General features: G+C 43.3%; 1 protein-coding gene across 12 annotated transcripts in view; it reads right to left on the bottom strand.

The window, feature by feature from the left end:
- Window positions 1-407: 407 nt before the first annotated feature.
- nfixa (nuclear factor I/Xa) overlaps window positions 408-19962 on the bottom strand; it is a 109274-nt gene continuing 89719 nt past the window's right edge. For 7 of the 12 annotated variants that reach the window (XM_084931044.1, XM_084931046.1, XM_084931039.1 and 4 more), the window contains 5 exons: window positions 16126-16254; window positions 12848-13017; window positions 10442-10589; window positions 8217-8305; window positions 408-5234 (listed from right to left, as the gene is read on the bottom strand). In XM_084931044.1, coding sequence (XP_084787170.1) covers window positions 5220-5234; window positions 8217-8305; window positions 10442-10589; window positions 12848-13017; window positions 16126-16254 — 551 coding nt within the window. In that variant the 3' untranslated portion in view covers window positions 408-5219. The remainder of the gene's footprint in view (window positions 5235-8216; window positions 8306-10441; window positions 10590-12847; window positions 13018-16125; window positions 16255-19962) is intronic. The other 5 variants (XM_084931049.1, XM_084931050.1, XM_084931038.1 and 2 more) reach the window with 3 other exon arrangements.

The following is a 19962-nucleotide window of genomic DNA, read 5'->3' as shown; positions in this document are numbered from 1 at the left end:
CTTGATGGTGTTTTAAGAGAAAGGAACAGCGCTGACAACATACTAGAAACTGGAGATAAAAATGACATAAATAAATTTCTAACTTTGTTATAAAGTATTTAGTTTGCAATTATTTTGACCAACTAATTTCATAACACGACATGAAAAGTGATTAAATAACCAAATTCAGCAGTTTGCCCTCTGGGCACTACTGACATTCCACATTTGAATCTGGAACAAAGTGGTGGGGCATGTAGCCTGAATGTTTTCAAATTCCAAACACCCTACAAAGAGACAAGTTATTTTTTAATGTATGCAAGTCCAGTTTAGAAACACTAAGGACTGAAGTATATTAACAGCTGTTCCTGAGGCATTTCTTTTATGCATTATCCTACATACTGAAAGAATGACATGGCACAGCAAGATGGTACAGTCAAGAACATCCTTTTTATTCAATCAGGTGCTGCTCTTCTCAAACTGTGTTTTTCTTCTTATGGAAAAGAAACTGTAATTAACACATGCATTTCACCTAGAGCTCTGGGGGTGTTCTCACAAAGAAGTGGTGCTGCACTGAGGGCATAGACAGAGGCATAGAAGACTTGGGAGTGAGGGGGCCTAGGGTGCTGCCTAATTCACCATTAAACCATACACACTTAAGAAGAAAAAGAACTAAAATAAACAACAGAACAAAAACACGGATTAATCCTGCATGAGGTGGTCGGAGGAGAAAAATGGAGGGACTCCCTGGATCCTCAAAAATCTGAGAGATCAGGTTCATGCTGGCCTTTTTCTATCTGGTTGATGTGTGGTGAATGGCTAATACTGCTGAGGGTTTCCATGTGTGAAACCCACTGTAAAAATAGCAATAAAGAAAAAAAAAAAGAGATTCACTTATAAGATTGGTTAAAATGGATGTGGGATTTATGCTGGTAAAGCATCGCCCCTCTTTCAGCCTCATGCACGACAAGTCCGGTTATAAGGTGCTTGTAGCTTTCATTTTACAGTCCAAGGCATACTCAAAGAGAGCCTAAACGACAGCATACCCTGATAGCAAATATGAAAAGAACTCCAAATTAAAAAAGGAAACAAAAAAGAGGGAATAAAACAAAGCCAAAAAATAAATACCTTAAACAAAAAGAGCAAACTCTTATCCTAGCCCATGCAGCCCCTTTCCAACTTCCCAAAGCAGTTCATCTATCAACCCCATTAATCTTCCCCTTAAACCTCTTGAACCCAAACCCCTGAACCACTGTCGTCCCTTCCTCACCCACCCAAGGACACCCCCAAAAGCCCGTCAGCGTAATTTGTTCACTTACATTAGCTGCTGAATGGAGAAGCTGAAGAAGATGGGTATGGTAATACAATGTGAAGCATACAGACAAGAATAACATGTGAGCTAACTGCATTCTGCTCAGACAAAAGTTTTTCGGCAATATTTTTTTTTCATCCTCCCAACAGCCGAGAGGGCAGGAGAGAGAGAGAGAGAGAGAGAGAGAGACGAGAGTGACAGACACACAGTTACAGACTACTCCAGTGTCTAAGAGAAAACAGACAGTGGAGACAGAGGGGAAGAAAAAAGCAAGAGCTGAACGAGAACAAGTTTTTTTGCCTTTTCAATTTTTTTTCTCATTTATCAATAAAAAGTAAAGAACTAATTCACACCAGTTTCCTTTTGTACTATATATATGTATATATATATATATATAGCTTTGAAAAGGAAGAGAGGATAGAAGGGAAGGAACAATGGAGGGAATTCATTTTCGAAAGAGGAAAGAGGTGCCCCTGATCGCTGAATGGGTGATGACCTTTTGCCTCCTTACAGCACTCAGGGGCAACCTGCTACCTCAAGCTGTTTCAAGGAAAAAAACAAATGAAAAGAAAAAAAGGGCCATCTTGATTACAAAATGGAGTCTGTGAACAAAAGGCACTTTCAAGGGACAACCTTTAACTGCTGGGAAACTATACACTACAGCACAAGCACTATAAGAGTCATTTACAGAGGAGGGGGTGGAACAGGGGAGAGGCTCACCTTGCTGCCTGTTTCACAAATGGCTCAGACCTCATATGTATGCCAGATTAAAAGCTTCTGTTACCCCTTTTCTGCTAACTGTACAGAAGGTCTCGGTCCACTTCAACATCAGGTGTCTCAACACAGCCTGCTGAGCTCCATCCAACTCCAGATTTAGAAACATACTCGGATGATAATGGGAAAAAACTGATTTTGGGATGTGAAGTATCTCCTGCAGTACTGGGAGAGACTTGTCATGTGTCAATGCCAATGTATGTGATAAAATGAATTAACTGGGAGGGTTTTTTGTTTGTTTTGTTTTTTGCTGGTGAGTTTCAGGCAGTGCGCGGGTAGGTTATTTAAAGAGTTTCTTGGGCTCGACAGTATAGGTTTGCTTTATTTCTTCTAAGGGTTGAACCAAAATGCCTTTTGTGTCACAACCTTAAGGAATAGGAACCTCTCCCCCCACTTAATACAAATAGAAGAATACAAATAGAGAGAGGAATAATGCAGTTTCCTAAATGGTCTGTTATTTTTGTTCACTCATTTATAATAGTTCTGAATGTACTTTATAGTGTTAAAGCACCAGTTTTTCATCTGATGATAGAGATTTTTTTTTTCTGAAGTTGTGTACATTTTTTTTTCCTTCAGCCCTCCCACATTTTTATAAACAAATGATTACACATATAACATTAAAAAAGAGACAAAGGAAATAAAAACAAATACCCCCAACTTACAAAGACTAGGATTTCTTGTGGCCCTCTAGTTTAGAGTCCCGGAGCATATGGACTTGAAACAAATACATTTTTTTTTCTCTTTTCTCTTAGCTTTCTTAAAAATCTCTAACAGACAAACACAATGATCTACCCAATGCATTGCACGTGGCTCAATCGACACATATTTTTCAATAATAATACTTTCCATCAAAAAACAAACACTTTTTTTTTCTTCAAACCTACTGTCGATTTTTGACATGTTCATCTAGGTATTATAATGCTGCGCAGCAGATGGCAATGGCGTGTGTCGTTTAATTCGTATTGGTAACAATATGGTGATGTTACTGAAACAGGTTGTGGGGCGGGGTGGGGGAGGGGGGTAGTGAGGGGGGGGTGAGTGTTCAGAAAATAACTAGACTGCCAACAAGCTCGTAGTAAAAGTTACAAAGGAGCATATATCATAAATATATATGTATAAGATCTCTCTCTCTGTTTTTACAAAAAAAAAAGAAAAAAAAGAGTTTGCAGTCCTCTATAAAGATCTGTCCTAGGCCAATGGTTTCCACATGCACCAACGCTACCATGCCCATGTAGCTTTAGCTTATATGTGGGAAGAGAACCTGAAGTCAAGTTTATTACTAATTGCATGAAGGGAATACAGAGGCACTTCCATATATTGTTATAGTCTCGATATATGGTTTTAGTACATAGAGCTAATGTTACTAGAGAGGCTGAGAACGAGCCCTCAGCCCTGTTTACTATCCCTGCAAAAACAGAACCAACAGCTAGGCAGTCCAGTTATTTTGTGAGGTCGGCTTTTGTTGGATTGTGTCATGACAAAAAATAATACCAACAGCGATTTCAGTGTGAACATTTACATAGAAAAATATGTCAAATTAAAAATACAAATTTTAAAATGAATGAAAAACCATTAAAAGGCAGTTTGGAGAACCAGTATAAAGGCTTCGCTTTATAAATTTAAACCAGGTTGTTGGTGGTGTTATTTTATATGTGCATCTGTGTGTGTGTAATCCTCTGGGTTTTCTTGTGAATAGACTACGGGACACGGGGTGAAGCAATGCCAGGGTTGCGTGTGATGAGCTGTCGTTACTGTGCTGTCCATACATGAGAAATTTGAGAAACTGCTGTTTCCATTTTGCTGAAATTCGAGCGTGATACTATGTGTTACTGCAAACTAAAGAAAAATGTTATGACATGCAAGAGAAGGTTAAAACAATCCAGCTGAGACAAAACCAAAACCAAATCTGGAAAAAGAAAAAAAATCGCAAGTAAACAACTACAAACAAAATTAAAGCAAATAATATGAAGCCGATGCTGTGTGCGCCTTATTGTAAAATCAATATCTATGGATTAAAACAAGATGATTTTGTGAGTGGTTTTGTGACCGACTTTACTGGAAAGGTTGGTCTGCATGTGCTGCCTGCAAGCTTGCATGTGTGTGTGCATGTGAGTGCTGTATCTTTCAGGGCCTAGACTCTGATGCTAGCACAGCCCCCATACCTGCAGCCTCGGTTCACTTCTCTAATCGCTCATCTGACCATCAGTGTGCAATACTGTTCATCCCTTAAAAAAAATTAATAGTGCATAGGTAAGGGGACGAGAGAGCACGTGTAGAGTTAGTGTTATGACTATCTGTGTGTTCACCTTCTTGCCTTCGTGCCTCATGGCCGTCGTTTCTCCCAATGCAGGACACCCTGGTACATTGACAGGTAAACAAAGACCAGCCACTTAGTGCATATGTGTCACACCATTGGACTGGATGGTGTCAGCATGATTGGCCAATCCGAAGTGAAAGAGGCTCAGGGCTGAGCAGATGAAACAGTGGGGTGAGGGGACACTCAACTACGAGGCTGCAGTTACGGCTTTGCCCCTGACAAGCACCGAGCTCCAGGTGGGACAGGCTGTGTGGGGTGGTGGGTGTCAGGTGGGACCATGTACCTGGAGGAGAGATACGCAGATATGGAGGCGTGCTATTTGGGTGGCAATCTTTACAACTTGCACATCTGACTTCACCATTTACCACTACTTGTTCTTTTTTTGGATCTCCCAGCCAATGCATGGAGTTTCATTGTGGAGACAACAAAATGGAAAAAAATCATTAAAAAAAAAAGAAAAGAAAAAGAAACAACAAATGTATAATTGGTCATTTGTCAGTTTGCCATATTGTGTTTCCTTTCTGACAATTCACGGTGTGTGAGACAGTTTCTCATCTTCTTCTTCCTCCTCCTTGCATTCTGAGTCTGTCCACTCAATCTTGTTGAAGACTCCTGCGCAAAAGGGGACGAATGTTCCTGTTCAAATCGTGTTGAATTGGGAGTCCTCTTGGGGCAGCGTGGGGTTTTTCGGGGTTCTGTAGTAGTACTTTGAATAGTGTTGGCGAGAGAGAAAGACCTTTTAGTGTCAGCAGTTTGTTCTTTTTCAGCGGCGATGTGTTTGTTTTGTCAAATTTCCAATTTTCATGACACAATTTTAGCTGTTGATTCAGAGAGGCCTTGTCAGAGGAACCAGGACTGTAAAGATAAAAAAAGAACATAAATGTGTTTAGTTTTTCAACTCCCATCACCACAATTACATTTTGATTAAGCCACATTTAAAATTCTTTTTTTGTGTGTGTGCAGTGTGCAGTGAGGAACACAGAAGAATACCTACCAAGCACATGCACAGAGACATGAAAGAGCATAGAGCATTATGGACTATGATGACAGAACAGCATTCTACACACAAGTTTTAATCCTTGTATCAATCAACAGTTTATGTTGAGGACATGTGCAACAAAACCTCAGTGCTACTGGTGCCAGTTATTATTATATCATTGATTCCCAACCTTGTGTTCAGGACTCCAACAACATATCACAAAATCAAACTGACAGGAAAAAATATATAACAAAACGTATTTGTGAAACATCAAATTCTGAAACTTTTTTTAGTTGTCTTTTCTTAACAATAATTTTTCTAAACTATTTATAATTTCTCCTCTTTTATCATTTTCAAATAATTAAATTCTCTCTGACTGAACAGTTTACAACCAGGAGGTATAAAAAGATACTGATTTGGTTTGAAGGCCTGATGCTGAACGGGAACACCAGGTATTTATCCACTAGGGGGCCACCTATTACCCCTTTTCTCCTTCACTTACAGTACTTAACTGAACTCAGTAACATACGGTGTCACAAAAGTTACTACCTTACCACTTGCTGCTTTTAAGAGGGCTGACTCAAGCTTTTTTACTCATTAAAAACAGTTGTGTTATTACAGAGTTACAAGTTCAACTAGGGCAGCATCTTTTGTGTCAGTCCTAAAGACTTTTCAGTAAGCAAACACGGGACTATTGCTGTTCTGTCATGGGCAACCAGTTTACATGTAAGGTGATCGTCCTGATATGCCTCTGCTCTGTGGGCCAGAGTCGGCTCAGGCTACACTGTAAAACTACGGAGGGCAGCTACTCTGGGGATCCAGTTTCTGAGTTTGATAAGACGGCAGAGCGAAGGCTTTGGCACAGACCGAGCTGTTCTGGCTGCCTCTGACATTCCACAGGCCTCGGCCCGGTGAGAGCAGAGACTCACGGCACCTTCGACAGCAAACTCTGTCCCCCCCACCCCACAAAAAAAAATCAGAAAACCCAGAGAAAGTTTCAAAACCCTTAAACCTCCATCTATTCTCCACCACTCTACCTTACTTTGGTGTTTGAAGATAATTCCTCCTCCTGGCTCCAACTTCCTCTAACCCCCTTCTTTTCCCCCCTCTCTCACTTACTCTGGCTCTCTCAGTGTAATCCTTGGCAGTGGAAAGTGACCCCCCACTCCCACCCTCACGCCCCCCTCTTCAAGTCCAAGTTCAACTGCCTATGACATCATGTCTCGTTGCTGCGGGCAACCAGACAGCCAGGACGTGACTGTGGAGTGCAGCGAGCTTCAACTAACCCCCTCTCTCTTTTTTCCCTCCCATTCTCTCAGTCCCTCTTACTTTTCCATGCTTGCCGCCCCCCCACCACCCAACTCTCTCTTCCTCCTGCATAGCTAAGGTTTCACCACCAGAGAGCTCCTCAGACCAGCTTTTCTCTACTTATTGCTCTGACGGCAGTGGGAAGACACTCTCTCCTTCTGTCTTGGCTAGTTGGCTAGCAGGCACCAAGGCGGGCTGGCAGGACTATCATCTGAACCTCGCCATATGCCAGAGAACAGCAGGATAGGCAGAGACCTCTGTTACTCACTCTGGCTGACACTGTTGCTGACCTACTAGGCTCAGTAACTGGGAGCATTTGCCCAGGTTCTCGCTGTGCTTGCTGTAAACCCGGCAGAAATGTTCAAAGTGGACATTTTTCAATAATGTTTGATAAGCAATTGCTGGAGATAATAAGCATTTTGAACAGATGTAAGCTGTTGTAAAAGCCCTGTTGTTTTTTAGGAGGGAAAATGAGGGGCAAGAGATTTGGCACAGAGTTGAAGTGTATGTGCATATGCGCTAACACACATTTGGATGGTGTTTGAATCTCCCCTCGGTGCCAGAGCTACATCTGTAGGAGAGTGGTGCAGGTGGGGAGCTTGAAACTAGTAAAGGGAGCAGCAGGAGGAGCGAGAGGGAGAGAAAGAGAGAGAGGGTGGGCTGCTGATGCACAGGGGAGTGAAGGAGGGGGTTAAGCAGAGCTGTGCCGAGGAGGAATGCAGATTGTTTCCATGTGTGGGGAGGACAGGACAGCCGAGTTGGCTGCAGGCAGGTGCGGTTAGCCCCTAATGAGAAAAGTTGTGTTGGTGATGGAGTAGGCCCAAGACACTACAGCCCAGTGGCAGAGCACAGCCAAAGCTAAAAAACCACAATGTAGTGCACTACTGGCCTCACACGCTGCACTAATGCACACTGTGGGGCCTTGCAGAGATAAATCAACACTGCTGGAGCTGAAACTAACTGGCACTGCTTACAGTCACTGTGGGGAAACTACTGTGGTATCAGCACTGTAAACCAATACTGAAACTAAAGGCCTTGATACATGGGCAACACTTTATTAAAATGTAGCTGAGCAAATGCGCAAACAGTTGATGGACAATATCTGTTAAACGTTGAAAGCTTATAAAAAGCTTATAAACTAAGCTTGAATCCATGTCCGTGACAGCTGAACAACCCGATAAAAACGGTACGATACTCACGCTAAACTACTGACCCTGAGTGGAGACGGTGTGAGGAAAAAGTTGTGATTGGCTTTCCACAATATTTATATCATTTATGCTGCTGGGGTCGTGTGCTGAATAACTGATCGTAGCACGTTTTCGGTGCACAGCCATTGTCTGAGTATTGCCTCTGTATCACGGCCTTCACCCTGAATGTCATGCTTGTCCATTTAAACCATGGAAAGTTGTATGTGTGCACAGGACTGTGCAGCGTTAGGCTTGCAGCGGGTGGTGAGGGAAAAGGAAGAAAAAGACATAAAACAGAGGGGGGAGGAGGAGGGAGAGGTGGATATGTGGATGTTAATTAAATGAGGGAGGTTGGCGGGGTACCTGGGTCTGCTGGGGGATATTCAGAAAGTTGTCCCGTGTTCCGATGCCGACAAACCGGTTGGGAGCTGTGGAGCCTGGCGTGGAGTATGCTATAAACAGAGAGATACAAGTGTGTACATGCTTTTACACACACACATACACACTCAAATTTCTATATATTTAATCTACACTACTATAAACCTACTTAGGCTCTTGCAGTATATCTGTCAAATAAACTGGTGGGAAAGGGTCAGGGATACTGATTCTGTATTAGTCACATGGGTGATTTGTTCATGCTGTGGACAGGTTCACTGTTATTCAACCTAACCATTTAATCTGTGGTTAAGAAGGGGGCATAATGTAATGATTAGTGCTAACATGGAGAAGCCTTCTGTTAGCCACAGACGCTCCTCAGCAGCCCCTGGCCTCAATAACAAGCCACAGTGATCACAGAGAACCACCAGTGATTCACTGTAGACTTGATAAAAAGTTGGTCTATGGAGGAACTGTACTCATCATCACTGCTCCTTTTGCATTTAACAGGTTCACAGGAGCATCTTGCCTACACAGTGACACCACTAAAGAATGCCACAGGATCAAATTTAGGGCAGTTGTGCTCACTGGACTCCAACATGAAGGCTGAGTAAAATCTTTACTGTGCATGGCTTGAGTGAGTTGAGGGGATGGGAATGTGTAGGGGTGACAGCGACAGGGCTGGAAACTGATGCATGACTGAGGGTGAGAGTGTACCGTGTGTGTGTGTGTGTGTGTGTGTGTGTGTGTTTCATGGCTGTAATTAAGATATCTTGAGAATTAAAGACAAAATTAGAGGGGAAAGAAAAAAAATACACCGATAACAGTCACTGGGATGAGAAAAGAGACGGAAAGTACGATATTTATTTATATAGATTTTCATATAAATAAATAAGAGTGACATGTTAATCTGTGAGAGCTGGAAGGAGGGAGGGGAGAAAGACTTGATAGGACAGGAAGAGGAGAAAAAGTTCAAACAAAAAGAGGAGAAGGTGCCCCCGTTGCTCCGTCCAGTGCCCCCTCTTGGTGTGCCTCTCCCATGGCCCGACTCTCGTACTGCACCTGTCTGGGTGGAACCAACCAAAGCCTCACCACTCTCTGCTGACACTCCTTTCTCCCACTCCCCCGGTATAGCACTAATTAGATAAGTTTGATTAGATTTCATCATTCATGTTTAGAGAGATGGGTTGTTGTTCTTGTTATACTGTGATTTTCATGTTTTTTGTTGTTCTCAATTTTTAATTGTTGTGAGATTTGTGTGAAGGTGGCAAGGGGATTGGGTGGGTAAAGTGGGGCATGATGTTTTTTGGAGTCCACGCCAACTGCCCTAATTTTGTTCCCTTAAAAAGAAAAAAAGAAAGGAAAAAGAAACAAAGAAAGGAGGGTGTGATATCAAATAAAGTAGAAAGCAAAAACGAAATGAGAGAAGGGGGTAGATTGTATTGCTGCTGTCACAGACAGACATGCAAAGTCTGCATTGATCAAAGGCTTGCAGCTACAGAGGCAACGTGCACAGGGCCCTGCTCTGCTCTGCTCTTCCAAACTACAAAACACATGAAAAAGAAGTGAGAGAAACTACACTGCCTCTTGTGGTGCTAGCAGGAAACCCAACACCAGAGAAAGAAAAATAGAGAAAAAAGACTTCAGGATAGGGAAAAGTAGGAGGTTAAGGTGGTTTGCAAAGACATGAAGAGAGAAAAGGAGACTGAATTTCAGAAGAAGACAGAGAAAGCGATACAAAGGAACCTGACAAGGGATCTCTGGTTTGGCAAAGGCGTGGCTTCTGCCTTCTCAAAATCGGTTCTTGCTGGTTCTGTACAGCAGAGTATATTGGCAGTCGATAAGATGATAGGAGAAACAGGACTGAAGCTCTCGGGGCTGCTGAGTGTTTGAGTAGATTCCATCTTACTGGTTAACTTGAGTGGAAACTATACCAGTAGCCATTGTAGGAGCCCCAAACCTGTGCATTTCCAGGAGTTACACCAGAAGCTTGCACTGCACATAAATACTGGGACTTCTATGATGGCTACGTCTTTTCTAGCCTAAAAAACTTCATCTGGTATTGGGATACATAAAATTTGCTGCCAGGTAGGGGCTAACAAACCTATGAGGGCCTAAAATTGGTTCGGACTGGTTTCTAAAAAAAAGTCTGTGGGGAATATGGGATATTAATAGTGGTCTGTGGGGAGGAGTGGGAGTGGGGAGTGACTTACACGGAGATGCGGGTGAGCTGAGTCCGCCGTCAGTCGGCGTGCTGATGGTTTTAGAGTCGGGCATGGGGAGGGGCACAGGGCGAGCCACTGGGGGTGGCGGGGGCAGCAGGAAGGAGCCCGGCATTTTGCTCTGGCCACCTCCATTAGGCTGCAGATGGACCATACAGACAGGGTGAGCAGGACACACCCCGAGAATATACAGTATATAGGAAGCCAGACACACATGTACAACACAAAGTCACACAGACAGAGCCCCATTTAAATACTGGAGACTCATATACAGACAAAACCATACAGAATCCAAACTGACAGACTAAAACACACCCATACTTGCACACAGGGTTGAGGGAGACTCACACAGCTTTAAGACAAAACAAAAAAATATTGCAGTCTGGTCAAAAGTAGTGAAAAAAATAAGATGTGGAAAAGTGATGAACATCGTCACACACAGGGGGAGAAGAAAAACTGAGTTTTCCATGAGGGGCAGTGAGGGATTGTTAAGGGAAGTCGTTGCGGCGCAATGTAAGAATTTTAAAAAGAAGGAGAAAATCAGCAATGTGTACAAGATGTCTTGGTGCTTGCGTGCCTGTCCATCATGTAGTGCAGATGCAATAAAAAAATATGTTACTGTTTCTTTAGAGTGTGAAGTAACGTGAACAAAGGATAATAGGTCATGAAAAAGGGCTTGAGGAAGTTAATATAAAAAGCCAAGTTTGCAGTAGAGGTTTACAGTAGTACCTTATTTAATGTGTGTCAGAATAGTTCAGAAATACCTCTGAAAGACCAGCTGTATGCTCTGTTTCGCTGATTGTATCTGTAGCTTTCAGCACAGTGAGTATGGGATTGTTATTGGGGAGCTCATCTGGGTATCACCCTTTACTAAAGTTTCACCTAATTAGACCCACGGCACTTTAAAAAGGCTCAGCTGTGTCCCAAAAATCCCCCCTTCAGCTTCTGCAATGAGTTTCTTCTCCATCTACAGCTGCACACTAGCTCCCACAGCTTGGTGTGTTTCAGTAATCATCTTTTAAATCCTTCTGCAGTGTGACTTTTTTTTTTTTTTTAGCATTTTACTCTCATATACATAAATGTTAAATAGATAACTATTGCTGGTTATTCGATTATCTATTATGATCTATTATACTATTATCTATTAACTATCTGCCGCAACATTAAAACCACGGGCCTAGTACCGTCTACGTTCCACTCGTGCCAGCAAAATAGCAAATCCAGATCTAGACCTCAGAAACTGTTCTGTGTAATGAGGGAGCTGAAAGCTGTAAGTCCTGTAAGTTAAAAAGTGGAGCCTCCATGGATCAAACTAGTTTTTTACATCCCACGTAGACTGAATTGAGATCTGAGGAGTTTGGAGGTGAAGTCAGCACACTGAACTCTTTGTCATATTTGTCAAACCATTTCTGAACAATATTCATAGATGTCATCCACACGATCCAAGATGTCCCAGCAGACCGCCACACTGCCTCGAACAGCTTGCCTTATTCCTGTTGTGCATTGTCAAGAGACTGACACACATCTGGCCACCTTCTTCCATGGTCTAGCTCTGAAGCTCACATATATCCCAACATTTATATACCAGGTCCATTGTAATCCAACAATAAATAATATTCAGTTCACCTTTCACCAGTTTACATATTGTGGCTCGTTGGTGTATATTACTTGGTCTCAACGGCACACATTATGCCAAGAAAATTATCATGGCATACTGCGAAGGGGCATGTACCTCTAGAGAGAGTTTTGGAGAGTAAAGGAATGTCACAAAGGATGACAGTCAATAAATCACTACTGGAGCACAGATGTAGTCTTTAAATATCTACTTCTGGTTTCTTCCAAGGATACTCTCCAAACAAAATTAATCTTGATCTGTCTACAAATCTGGTCTCGCCAAAGCTTTCAGCCTTGCTTCTCTAAAGTAAACGTTTAACCCAGTGCATACCTACAATATGGCCGGCCACGCTACAAAGGCTTCTGTTCCTGACAGATCCCTCCCCATCTGAACATTTCAGACGGGCATAATCTTCCAATTCTGGGAGAAGGCATGGCATTATATTATATTGAGCCTGTGATGAAAATGTGCTCTGGCGTCTTCCCCCATAATTTCCTCCAGCTGAGTTTTTTCTGATTAAGCACATCTGGCCCCCTCCTCCTGTTGATTTGCGACCATCCCTGGTGGAGCCGTTTCACTTCATAAAGATTGGTCTGTATGCAGGTTTTGGCTTACTGCACCTTCTGTGTATTTACTTGTTTGCACTACATCCTCTTCAGTAACTTCCATTAATAAATACACCAGTTTTAATAATATTTCATAGTAGTTTGTTTTCCAAACTAATGTAGCACACCATCCTTCAGGCACTGCTCCTCCTTTTGCAGGATCCATAGAAAACTTACCTGTGCGCTGGGCTGGCCCGTGCCGTCGGTGCAGACAAACTGCACAAACTCCTTAAGCGGGTCCTGGTGGTGATGGTAGCGTATGGTGGGGTGGGTGAAGTACGGGCTGGACTGCTGGATGATAGAGGAGGAAGGGAAGTGCAGGGCTGAGGCTGAGGCACGGGGACTCCCTGAGAAGAAAAGGAGATAGGAGAGAGGAAAGGAAAGGAAAGGGGAGGAGGAAGAGAAACATAAAAAGAAGAGAGACCGAAAGTGGAAAACAAATGCAGTGAGCTTAAGGTCATTCTGTTGTATTTCTACACATATACAGCACACTATGATAGAGAGTACATGAACATGCACACCTACGACACCTACGCTAACATGAACATGCATATATTTTAACTAAGCGCTAAGACAGCTGGCATCAATGTCCAAGTTGTCGTTTAGGCCCCATTATTGTCCTAACGCAGAAAATAGCTGTGACACTCTTGTGGTTGACTGACTGAAGCTGTTTCTGCTTACAAATGACTGGCATTATCCCTGGCTATGGAGCAACATCTGGTCCCATTCATTTTATAAATCAGCCCACTAGATTTCTCTGTACCTCTGGTAAGCCTGGCATCACAACACATGCACACACACAGTTTCACAGCCACATAAATGCTAGTGTGTTACAGTATTTTCTGCCTTCTGCTCCCTCTTCATTTCTCTCTCTCACCCACACACACACACACAAACTGCTCGGGTATGACAGAGTCACACTCACACACGGACACACACATTGGGTTTTTCCACTTTTGTTTTATTGCTTGTCAGTGATGTGTAATCAATCAGCAGCGTATCCTTGCTGTGCGGTTCTGCCCAGTAGTTTGAAGCTTGAGAGAGAATCTCCCCTCTGCTCCCAACCGACCACAAAACACCTCCCAGAGACATTAGTCAGCCAGCCAGCCAACCACACACACACACACATTCACAATCTAGGCTCCACTGTCTGTCCTGTCTGCTGTGATTCTATGGCTTTGGCAATTTGGCACACCAAACTAAAGAGGCAAGCTGCTAGGTGAGGGGAGTCTGGCGTACAAGCATCTGTGATTATGTCTGTCACCTACTATCTCTTGTGGATACTGTACTCACAAAGTGAAGTTCAAAGTTTCCATGTTTGGTGAAACTGATGTTCAAGCCTTTTTGTGTCAGCACCGTGCCTGTGCGTTCTCTTTTTTGTGTGTGTGTTTCCATGTCAGTATGTGTAGTTTTGTAGTGTATGCGTATGAATGGGTTGCCGTGTCTGGCGCAGCTTGCGTGTGTCTTTTTACATACAGTATATTGTTGTGTGTCTGTGTGTAATCGCTGCCACAATGGCCGACACTCCAGACTAATATAATCAGGCAACAGTTAATCTGGCAGCTCTCCATGTGAGTCTGGAGCCAAAAACAGGACGTAAACCATCTCGCTCGTACCCCTGAGCAGCCACACTCGCTAGACCTATACACCAAGAGTTAACAGCTTCAACCCATCCAAGGCAAACCATGGTTGATAACTGCTTTCCCCCCCTATTCCTTTCTAGCCCCATCTCTCTTTTCATCCCCCTCTCCTTCCCTCCCTCCCGACATCCTCCAGTCTCTTTATAGAACCAAGGCCTCCGAGGGACATTCCATTTGGATGGCAGCCATTTTAGCACAGAGAGTCCTCCACAAGAGTGTAAATTTACACACACACACGCTTGTGTGCATCAGTGTGTACGTGCACAAACGCACCACGACACAATCTCTCTACGCCGCCTCATTACAGCCTCTCTATTACATGAAAACCTTTCGCCAACTGTCTAACACACAAACACACACAGACATACATACACGCAGTTTGGAGAGTGCATGAAGTTAGTTGAGAAACAAAGAAAGCTGAGCTAGTCCCTGACACCTCGTGCGCAAAACAGGAGGAAATTTTAGAAATCAATTCAAAATTCAATCTGGTGTTTTGGATTCTTTAGATGCTATGAGACTGCTCTGAGCAGATAAACAACTTGGCTTAATGCTGCCAGATCCAGTCAGGACTATATTATCTAAATATACTTTGGGGAGCTCCGCAAGTAAAATTCAATACGTTTCAACACGGAGGGCAATGAGTCCAAATGACCTTTACATGGCAGGTCTGGTTTGGCAGCGGACCAATCCATCCCTTTGAGAGACAAATGGAATGAGAGGGAGCGACAGGGAGAGGAGGACATATTTATTCTTTTGAAAAGTGAGACCAGTCTACGGGGACTTGTTGGCAAACTTGAGATCCTGGAGACTTCGGGAATTCTCTGACTCGAGATGAACAAACCATGTCGGTTACCCTATAGGACTGAAAAGCTCTTACGAGGACAACTTCCCCTTAGCGCCTTTATTAAAACAAGACCTTGGAAACACTGGAGGTTACTTTGAGAATTTTACCCGCTACACTGTACACCTGTGCAACTACATGGGTTCAAACACTTTATCAGCTCCCTTGATGGCTTCTAAGTTGTTATGAATCTCTTTAATCTGCATTTGCACCTGAGAACTAACAAACATATCTTTTAAAGAACAAAAATACAACCTCAGTGTAAGTCAGTGTAAAAAGAAGGAAAACCAAACAAAGAAGCACTGGCTGGCTCTAATGTGCACTATAGCAAAGGCAGCGTCACTACAGATACTGGTTCTTTGCTGTCTTTGGATTTTTTAATAAATTCAAAAATATATATTTTCACTTTCACTGACGCAGTATTTGATTGCTCCATATGGTGGTAAGTTTACATATCCAGTCAAGGTCATTATTTCAGAGTGAACAGCTTTGTCAGTTTAAATGCAAGGCTTCTACAATCGTTACAACAAAATGCATGAAGCAGTAAGATGAGAGGCAAATCAGTCACAAATGCATGGATGCAGCACTGGTACCATGCGATGGTAATATTATAAACACAGGCACAAAGATGGTGGTAAAAATGGATGGATGGAGAGAGGCTGAAAGAGAGAGAGAGGAATTTATGCCAAGCCGTGATGATAGCAGTAACACTGAACAGGTGAAACTCTGCAGGCATATTGCTTCTCAGCAGTTGCAACTGTAAGACTGGAAAGTTTTGTTTGCTTTCTCAGCAAGTACGTTTTGGATTTTTATTTTCAGGCACATGATAGCTGAATTTATTTTGTCTCCGGACGAGTTTGGGGGGAGTAAATACTGCAATCTAGGATTTGACACTCCCTTTCCTTCTCTCTCTTTTTCAGATTTAAAGGGGGAGGGGAAAGGTTGAGTTGTTGGGGTCATGGCAGGGCTCTCACCTGGTCTCACTCCTGCCAGCACAGGCAGCGGGTGGTGTGTGAACGCCATGCGGGGAGACCTCGTCTGGGAAGTCAGGGCGTTGAAATCAAACTTCCCCGGCTTCTTAAGTGAACCAGGCGAGGACAGTCCTGGCGAAAAAAAATGGGATCAACAAAAAAAAAAAAAAAAAAAAAAAAAAAAAGTGGGGGTAAGAGGGAGGAAAAGAGAGAGGTTGTTTTAATCAACAAAATGTTGCTTATTTGACTGGCTACACTAAAAAAAAATCAGTTTGATTCCTATTGAAGGGGACTTGAACAGTGACGACTTTCTTATTAGATTGTTTAATTTTCTCATTGGTTGATGGCAGTGCATTGTCGTCCCCCTGTCCTTTCTGGCTGTAGGCCATTGACTCGCTTGAATGAGTCTGTCAGAGGACTGCAACCACAAAACATAAAGATGCTCAAAAGACCAGAAGATTTTTCCCTTTTTTTCCTAATCCTATTCTGTAATTATTAATTCAGAGACACACTTCAGGATTCCCAACTACCAGCTTTGGCCTGAGTAATATTTCATAACCTAAGTGCGTGTCTTCAAAGGAAAAAGGGAGAAAAATACCTAAACCCAAACTGAATCTGGGCTTTTTGTTTTAGTGCCAAAAAACATCTGTAGCTATAATAATCTCTTCTGTGCCACTGTATGTTTTTTCTGTCTCATCTCTTTCTGTTTCTCTCTCTCTTTCAGGTGCCAACTGTAGCGTTTTTGTGTACGAGCACGGCCACCATACAGCCAGAGTCAGCTAGCTGTGGTCTGGCTTCAGCAAAGCTCACAGGCTGGCTGCACGAGAAGACAGCTTCATTCAGAAATAGCACACACTGTACAGTATGGACACGGCAGCTGCTGAGTGCGAAAGACAAGCAGACGGACAGAGAGAGGAGACAGAGGGAGAGGAGAGGGAGAACGAGAGAGGCGAGAAGAACGTGGGAGACATGAAAATATGTGAGGGAGCAAGGGAGCAAGAGAGCAAAGCGGAACCTGTGAAAAATGCAGCAGCGTCTTTTTCTTTATTGCATTGCTCTGACAACACGTATGAAATTGGAATGTCATAAGATGTTTAGTATGGTTATTATCTCTCGCGAGCACACACTCACACCCGTCTCAACACACTTGAAAGGCCGCCTTATTTAACTGCTGAAACAATAGACTAATTTCTTCTTCTCTAAGTTTTCTTCTAATCTTCCTAACAAGTGAGTGGTGCGACACTGTTCTCTTTTTAAACTTTTTTAGACTGTTGTTTTGTAGTCTATTTCTGTGGCCCCTCTGCATCAAACAAGGCATTAAATATGATTCCTCCTCAGTTCTCCAGCTGGAGACGTGTGAAAGTCTATGGGAGTGTGGGGGCGTGCAAAACCTTCCCTCCCTGTGTGAAAGAGTTAAGTCTCAAGCAGGTGGGAGTGAATATGTGTGAACCATTTATGTCTTTAGCAGACATATAACCCCCCCACCCAAATGTAGCGGGAGTCTGGGGGCGTATTGTACTGTCAGACAGATTCCAAGCATGAAAACAACCCCGATCCCACTTCTGACACCAGCAGTTAGCAGTGATTGCTATGACACTGTCACACTGGTGGGAGAAAGGTGGAAATAAGAGCAGACTGCTGAGACTGAAAGACAGAAAGGCACCGGAGGGGAAAGCTAGGAAAAGCCGAGATTTAGAGGAAAGTGTAAAAACCAGAACCATGTGGATTATACAATTATATTTTCAGAGAAGCAATCTTGTAGGTTTTCATTTAAGAAGTAAAAAAATGAATCCAAATTATAGAAATGAAAGCCAGGATCCACAGAGAGGATCAGATGAAGACTGACATCTGTATATATAGGAAGTTATAGCAGTGTCGTAAACAGCAAGGGACTGGAAAGACAATATTTTATGACTTCAGAGGCTATGCAATGGTCTGATCTGGCACGTGTGCATGTGTGCGTGTGTGTGTGTGTGTGTGCCACAACTGCACTGTTTCCTCTTCTGGCAAGCCTTAGTATTTCACTGGCAACCAATCAAGCGTTCCCATGATGACCCTTCTGTCTCTTTGCACTAACAGGCCTGCCACCAGATGCGCCTCTGAAGAACACACAGACGCAAACACACACATATTCATGCACTCACACACAGTTGGAAAAGACAGGAGATAGTGGTTTAAAGAAGTAAAGGAAAGTTGGGGAATTCTCCTCTCTCCAGTGATTTAAGACACATATGTCCAAAACCGTAAGTCCAGCCGTATCCCTCCAAGGGCTTGTAACACTTAACTCAAAGAACCAAGCAAAGCTCCCACCACCACAAGTCTCTGGTGTCTTAGGAAAAATTTGCGATCATTTGGAACTAATATGAAATCGTGGTTGTTTCGATCGCTTCCACTAACCTCCCCCAACCCTCTATGCCCCTGTGGAGCAGATGTCTCCAGCATCCTCATGGATCCCAAGGCTACACATACATTGAAACACCATCTGGGACCACGCTTCAGCTGTGCAAGTGTGTGTGCGTGCGCATGTGTGTCTAACTGATATCTGTATGTAGCTGTGTTTGTGTGATCTATTTGAATCTGTCTTCATACATCTCTGGGTGCCTTTGGTTGTGTGGGCTCTGTTGGTTATAGTGGAAGTCAAGAAGAGTAAATGGTGCTATGGACAGGCTGTGAGGTGCACCTGTGGGGTTCCTTTGTTTGTTTGTGTGTGTGTGTGTCCCTGCTTGTTTGTATTCCCCCACCTGAACAGGAAATCCCAAATGAGCTTTGCCTGTGGCAGGTGGAATATTTTATTAAATAGACACAGACTACCAAATATCACACATTCTCCCCTTCGTGCTTCTTAGGCACTTGTGCTAGCCACAATTTAAAATGATTACCAAATCCACAAAAAAAAGCCCGTCAATTACAAAAGCTTTTGGCTTTTCAATTTTTCGCCTGGATTTTGTAAATTAATTGGGCAAACGGTCCAGATTTGCATGCAATTCTACACACTTATTTGCCAAACTCATTAGGAAGTGTACAAGGCTGTTTGCTGCACTGGATAGTAAGGGTGTCGATATACACACACACACACACACACACACACACACACACACACAGAGGAAGTGAGAGCAAGTGAGAGAGGAAAAAGCTGGGAGGTAAGGCTCTGGTGCGCTAAGGCGTGCAGGAACCTTTGCTGTGGCTCTGATGAGCAGCCTCTTAATTACATTTACAGCTAAGTAGAGCAGGAGCAGGAGAGCAGACGCTGAGGCTCGAGTGAGAGTAGTCTGGGGCAAAACCTAACCAAGGCTCTTGGCTTCTCTAGTTCACACCGTGATAACCCCTGTCTCTCATTAGCTCTCACCATTTGAGTACCAAAGTCATCTTCTCTCCTCTCTTCTGTTTTGCACCACCCACTTTTCCTTTTACACTTGCCTAATTTCTGGTTCTCTTGCCGCCTTTTCTCCTCTGATATGTTTTCCCTCCCCAGGGCTATTCCTGCTGTACACATTTTCAATTAGACAGAAGGGACGCAGGGAAGAAGGGCTGAAGGGAGAACTAGGGAGCAAGAGGAAGGGTTTTACACCTCTGATCCACAGAAGAGTCCTAATGAGGGATTTGAGGCAAGGGAGGGATGGAGCAACAGAGAGATGGAGGCAAGGCAGACACCTGAACACCTGCAGGGGTGGGGAGTATGATAAGCGCGTGTATTTAAATGTGTGAACGTCTGCATGTGAGGGGGGTTGTAAGTGTGCGAGTCCCAGTATGGGGTGGTCGTCTATGTACATTGCGCTTGTGTGTGGGTGTTTATGCATATGAGTGAGTCACTGTGCGAGTGTGTGAGTGCCAGAGTGGGTG

Source organism: Perissodus microlepis, chromosome 6 (genome assembly GCF_051167445.1).
Source record: "Perissodus microlepis isolate ML-2025 ecotype Zambia chromosome 6, ASM5116744v1, whole genome shotgun sequence".
Taxonomy (NCBI): domain Eukaryota; kingdom Metazoa; phylum Chordata; class Actinopteri; order Cichliformes; family Cichlidae; genus Perissodus; species Perissodus microlepis.
The sequence above is the reverse complement of the archived record's forward strand: the minus strand, read 5'-3'. Positions and strand labels throughout refer to the sequence as shown.